At 36.8% G+C, this 6,473-nt stretch overlaps 1 protein-coding gene across 14 annotated transcripts; it reads right to left on the bottom strand.

The window, feature by feature from the left end:
- Window positions 1–440: 440 nt before the first annotated feature.
- Window positions 441–6,104, bottom strand: LOC107863931. 14 transcript variants are annotated; one of them, XR_007052878.1, is made up of 4 exons: window positions 5,920–6,102; window positions 5,696–5,826; window positions 4,137–4,219; window positions 441–770 (listed from the first exon to the last, which is right to left on the bottom strand). XR_007052878.1 is itself a non-coding variant. In XM_047407925.1 (3 exons), exon 3 carries the CDS (start codon window positions 2,901–2,903, stop codon window positions 2,421–2,423), a length of 483 nt encoding a protein of 160 aa, XP_047263881.1. In that variant the 5' UTR covers window positions 2,904–3,219; window positions 4,137–4,219; window positions 5,696–6,083; the 3' UTR covers window positions 1,665–2,420. The 14 variants fall into 14 exon arrangements, 3 of the variants coding, with proteins under 3 accessions (XP_047263881.1, XP_047263880.1, XP_047263882.1); XR_007052874.1 differs by having other exon boundaries at window positions 452–770; window positions 4,137–4,216; window positions 5,696–5,833; window positions 5,920–6,084; XR_007052875.1 differs by having other exon boundaries at window positions 454–770; window positions 4,137–4,216; window positions 5,920–6,080.
- Between the last annotated feature and the right edge of the window lie 369 nt (window positions 6,105–6,473).

The following is a 6,473-nucleotide window of genomic DNA, read 5'->3' as shown; positions in this document are numbered from 1 at the left end:
ATCGAAAGTTAATTATATAACTCAACAGATCAAAATTATAAATAAATGTATCGGGAGCTAATTATGTATCTTTAGAAAAAAAATATTTTCATTAAATGTATTATGTAACTCAACAGATTCAAAATAAAAAAAAATGTATCAGGAGCTAATTATATATTTTTACAAAGAAAAAAGTATATCTCCGTTGGATGTATTGGGAGTTAATTATGTATCTCAACAGACCTAACATAAAAAATTTCAGTAATTATGCTTAAAAATGTACCTGCATTGGATGTATTATGTATCTCGACATACCCAAAATCAAAAAAATGTTTCAGGAGCTAATTATTTATCTTTATAAAGAAAAAAATATATTTTCATTGGATGTGTCGAGAGCTAATTATGTATCTCGACAGATTCAAAATTAAAATTTTCAATAATTATGCTAAATATCAGAACTTTATATAATTAAATTTCAAATTATCGAAATTTATATTATTTATCCTTTTTATATTTACGAAATTTTCTTCGAGCCCAAATCACATATGCCATGGCCCAACATTTCCTACTCTTTCTCCTACTTACTACTAGATAGTAGTGGTCCGTGCTAGCACGGCCCAATGTTGAAACACTCTTATTAGCGAAACGACATACAATATTTGTTTATAGTATATGATTAATGTTAACATCCATTGTTCATTATTTACATCCACATGTGTACTACTTATACTATTTACATACTGAAAATGGCCATGCTTATAGCTTCTTAAGCCACTTTTAGCGAAAAGTACCTGCATAAATGTAAAGTATAAGTTCTTGCATATTGTCTTTCTAAATTGTACCGTCCCTTTTGCACATCTAATATATAAAAAAGTGTTTCTATGAATGACTCGGAAAGAGACTACATGTACAACAACAACAATAAACCTAGTATATTCCCATAAAGTGGGGTTTGGGGAGGGTAGAGTGTACGCAGTCCATACCACTACCTCTAAAAAGGTAGAGAGACTGTTTCCGATAGACTTCCGACTCAAGATTAAAGACAGTATATAAAAGCATCAAAAGCAAGGAACATGATAAAATAACATAGGTACGACATCCACAGAAGATTGTACATTGCCAAACAAAGAACACCAAAGTCTACCTAATTACTGACTACGACTCATCCACACCCTTAGCCATCTATCCTAATGTTTTTCCTCCATATCTTCCTATCCAAGGTCATGTCCTTAGTCAACTGTAACTGCTCCATGTCACGCTTAATCACTTCTCTCCAGCATTTCTTTGGTCTACCCCTACCCCGCTTGAAACCTTTCAAGGCCAACCTCCCACACCTACTAACTGGGGCATCTGTACCCCTCCTGATCACATGACCAAACCATCTCAACCTTACTTCTCGCATTTTTTCCTCCATAGATACCACTCCCACCTTCTCCCGAATAATATCATTCCTAACCCTGTCAGCCTTTGTGAAACCACACATCCAACGCAACGTCCTCATTTTTGCCACTTTCAACTTCTGGATATGAGAATTCTTAACCGGCCAACACTCCGCTCCATACAACATAGAAGGTCAGATTGCAATTCTATAGAATTTGCCTTTTAGCTTGTGGGGCACCTTTTTATCACATAAAATACCTGAAGCGAGCCTCCATTTCATCCAACCAGCCCCAATACAGTGATAGACATCCTCATCTATCTCTCCATTCCCTTGAATCATAGACCCAAGATATTTAAAACTATCCCTCTTGCAAACCACCTGAGAATCCAACCTCCTCCTCATGCCTCGAGTCACTAAACTTGCATTCTAAGTACTCCATCTTGCTCCTGCTCAATCGGAAACCTTTAGACTTTAGGGTTTGTCTCTAAACCTCCAGCTTATCATTAACCCCTTATCGCGACTCATTAATCAAAACTATATCATCTGCAAAAAGCATACAACAAGGCACCTCGCTTTGTATATTCCGCGTCAACACATCCATCACCAAAGTGAATAAAAACGGACTAAGAGTTGATCCCTGGTGCAACCCTGTTAAGATCGAAAAAGGTTCAGAATCTCCTCCCACAGTCCTTAAGTCTTCTCCCCCTCGTACATGTCCTTAATCGCTCTGATGTACGCCACCAGGACCCCTCTGGCCTCTAAGCATCTCCAAAGAACCTCCCTAGGGACTTTGTCATACGCCTTTTTCAAGTTAATAAACACCATGTGAAGATCCCTTTTCCTGTCTCTATATTGCTCTACCAGTCTCTGCACAAGGTGAATTGACTCAACAACTTAATACCCCGGTAGTTATTGCAACTCTGAATGTCACCCTTGTTCTTATATAAGGGAATCATCATGCTCCATCTCCACGCCTCAGGCATCTTTGCTGACTTGAAAATATTGTTAAACAAGTTGGTCAGCCACCTTAACCCTGCCCCACCAGAGAACTTTCAAAAATTCACCGAAATCTCATCAGGCCCGTCGCCCTGCCCCTTCGCATCTTGTGAATAACCTCACTGACCTCCTCTACCTTAAAACACCGACAAAAGCCAAAGTCGCGACACTCCCCGGAAAGCTCCAACTCCCCTAACACAACACCTCTGTCCCTTTCATCATTCAAAAGCCTATGGAAATACGACTGCCATCTTTTCTTAATGAGGGCATCTTCTACCAAAACTCTACCTTCCTCCCCCTTAATGCATTTCACCTGGTCTAGATCACGACCCTTCCTCTCCCTAACCTTGGCCAGCCTAAACAACCTCTTCTCCCCGCCTTTCTCCTCTAACCCCTTATACAAACTCTCAAAAGCTGCTGTCTTAGCAGTCGTAACTGCTAGCTTAGCCTCCTTTTTAGCTAACTTGTACTCCTCCCTGCTCACCCGCTTCTCTTCTTCATCCTTGCTCTCAACCAATTTACCGTAAGCCGCCTTCTTCGACTCCATCTTCTTCTTAACATCTTCATTCCACCAATCCCCCTGAAACCGGCCAGACCAACCCCTCGAAACACCCAACACCTCCCAAGCAGACTCCCTATCAACCAAGTAAATAAAAGTTCACTCATAAGATTGGTACACCACCTTCAACCGACTGTTGGTGAGCATTTCTAGCAAAGATTGAGGACTGTTGGTGAGCAATTCTAGCAAAGCTTGAGGACTGTTGGTAAGCAATTCTAGCAAAGATTGAGATCCCATTGACTCCAAGCAACTGACAACATGTATCAACACTTCAACCTTATTCTTCGAAAAATCAACACTAAACCTGATAATTGACAAAAGAAATAGCATTTTTTAGTACGGTGTAATTGAAGCACTATGTTATGCAAGTTAAATCAACAGATACACTACACTGCACGCAATATTCATGATTGCATAAGGTTGTTACTTGAATGGGAGGGAGAACACACAACCAGATGTAGGCCTAAAAAGACCAAAAGAGCTCAACATGCCAGAGTTCAATATCTGATATCTTCTTCAATTTTCCAGCTTAGGGACCACAGCGCAAACAACATGAATCGGAAATAGATCACTGCAGCAGAATCAACAAGGGTTCCCGGATCGAAATCTGGCCACCATTATCTCATTTGGTGGTTATCAATAGCCCTTACAAGAAAATGATATACACTTAACCGTAACATTAGTTAGTTAATACTGTATCACTCCCTCCCTCAATCTCTACTTGTTCTGTGTACTAAAAGTAGATTGTACAACAGTACTTAAAGGATCTAAATTTTCCAGTAAATCTATACACACAGTAACAGAGCCACACGTGGTACACCAATAAGAACTCAAAAACATCAACCAACAACATTAAAATACTAAAAAGCATTCTTCATGGAGGTACACAACATCCAACTAAGGTAACACAAAATTCCTTTTCTCTTTGAGGAATTTCGACTTGTGTTTTCCTAGTAAAAGGTCATTTTTCTGCATGTTGATATAAAAAGTTAGTCAATAAACATCTATTGGCATTTGGCGACACAAAAGATCTTTCTCTATGTTCCATTATAACACAACCATCAACTTTCTTGTTCCACCAATGATTTCGTAAAATAATGTAGCTTTGTATGTTTGAATTCATAGGAAATAATGCATTTGATAAGAACTGATACTCCTGACTAATAAGAAATTAATAATTTAAATAAAGTGTAACAGAATTAGTGATAGTAGAGTTGGTACCTTGTGTAATGGCAGGGAACAAAATAAGCGAATGGCAAAAGGGACTTTCCTTTACCATCAACTGGTGATGAGAGCCGAGGCTGCTACAGCGCAAGAATTTGGAGAAATTAGAGCTATACTTTGGTATCAATGGAAAGTGATACTGTAAGACTGAGTGATGCAAATACTTAAAAGGAAAAATGCCGCAATTTTTCTCTGATTTGAGAATTGATCTTGGGATACCAGAGCTTTTGATTGTCCTGAGAAACTTTAATTTGATTCCCTCTGTTTTGATTTGTTTGTCCGGCTTTGACCTTCTGTTTTAATTTGTTTGTCCAAAGTAAAGAATTTTTTTGAATCTTGTGATTTAAAATAAAGATATATGAAATGTATCAAACTGTCTTTAATATTATGGTCTTAAATAAGTTATGTGAAAAGTTTAGAATTAAAAAGTTGCAAACAAAGGAAAAAAATATTCTCTTTGAAACAAGCTAAAAAGAAAGTAAGATAAATAAACTGAAACGGAAGGAATATCTTATATCGGAAGTTCATTGGCTGGAAAATTGACTTACTAAAAGAAAGGTAAAGCACTCCTTGTATATATATACTTATCCTTACTTGTTTACACTTATTTTGGTTCACACTTCTGTAGGTGGCTCTAGCTTTAGGAGGAAAGCATTACACAGAGATAGTTAGAGAAGTGTAGCTAAATCCTGAGCTTGCTAATGCATTAAATGTTGATGCCAAGGACTTGCAGTTGCATAAAGACAATTTACACCTCATTGGACTTGCTGTTGCATAAAGACAATTTACACTTTACTGCTTCTTCCCAAGTCCTCCTAGGCCACGTGATGGCTCATACTTTCTCACACAATCTCAACCACATCCTCATCTTGATAGTCAATAGTGAAAGTGTAACATTCAAAAAGGAAAACTGTCCAACACTCCATAATATAATCATAAAACTGTACGAATTATCATATTTTATGTTTTAATTGTTCAATAAAAAATAAGAGAAATTAACAATACTTTTCTCTACGCTTTTTAAAATTTTAGAAAAGTATGTAACATTTATATTGCAAGTCCAAGAGGGGTGTCGATTTTCGATACATGAAAGCGCCAATCTCCCTAACTGGCTTGCTGCAAACATTTAGGAAAGCCAATTTTGATTCATAAAGTTTTGATTATTTATATATATATATATATATATATAAAGCGTCTAGGTGAGGTGTGGGCAAAGTAAAATGTACAAAGACCTTATACCGCTATCTCATGCGGACAGTGAGATTGATTCTGAAATATCTATGTCAAATAACTCATAACAAAGCAATGTCATTAAATGAATGCAAACTAAACAGAGAAGGTGTCCATCTCTTAATCCAAATTCCAAAACTAAATTCAAAATTATTCACTTTTTATGTGGTGAGTAATTCTTTCTAAGCTGACTACTACCGCTTCATCAACATGAAGCTCCAGTTATATTTCAAATATTCAGAATTTATTTTTTCTTTTTTTTTCTCTTATCGAAAACTACTCTCGCAAGGTACAGATGAGTAATTAATCAAATTTCAAAAACATACCAATTAGAGAAATCATAAGCCATTTAGAGTGGATAACCACCCTCCAAAAAAATTCCTTGTTCCCCAGTTGGCCTCATTTTTCATACTGGGCTAAGCTTCCAATACTCTGTAAACTGTAACTTTGTAACTCCCTGCAAACTTGTGCAGAAAATCAAGGAAATTACAACACTCAAAGATCTTGAAAATTATCTAAAATTGGCTACTTGTGCACTTCGTCTACATACCAAAGCTTAAAGGGTTGTTGGTTAGAGCAAAGAAGAAATCACTGGCATACCAAAGATAGCCCGACAGCAACTTCAAAGGCTTTGAAGTTGATGCTCAGATCAATAGCTTCTCAAAGGTGCAGGTAAGTAAATTATGAAGCCATGAAAAGACAAATACACCCCTAGATTAGAATTAAAAGACATTTTTTTCCCCTGAACTTGTCCTCCAAACTCACTTTAACACTTAAACTTAATTTCTATTTATTTACCACCCTTAACATCTTTAAATTAAATTAATTTCACCCCTTAAGCTGACGTGACAAAAAAAAAAGGAGCGAGTGAATTTTTTTTTTTAAAAGGGTCCACTTTATTATTTTATGTATATATAAAATCAAAAACCCATTTCATCTTCTTCTTTTACCCGCCCCCATTCCCCCCACCCCAAACCACCATCATCATCAATTATCTTACACCATCACCTCTTTTTGATTATTATATGAAAAAAAGTTGCACGAAATTGATTAAGGCGAAATGCTTAATCTCGTGGTTGTGGTTGGTTGTTGCGGGTAAAAAAG

This window comes from Capsicum annuum, chromosome 3 (genome assembly GCF_002878395.1).
Source record: "Capsicum annuum cultivar UCD-10X-F1 chromosome 3, UCD10Xv1.1, whole genome shotgun sequence".
In the NCBI taxonomy this organism is placed as follows: domain Eukaryota; kingdom Viridiplantae; phylum Streptophyta; class Magnoliopsida; order Solanales; family Solanaceae; genus Capsicum; species Capsicum annuum.
The sequence above is the reverse complement of the archived record's forward strand: the minus strand, read 5'-3'. Positions and strand labels throughout refer to the sequence as shown.

What these genes read in the sequence shown, in the direction of transcription:
- LOC107863931 (XM_047407925.1), bottom strand. Translation starts at nt 2,903, where the DNA reads ATGGAGTCGAAGAAGGCGGCTTACGGTAAATTGGTTGAGAGCAAGGAT.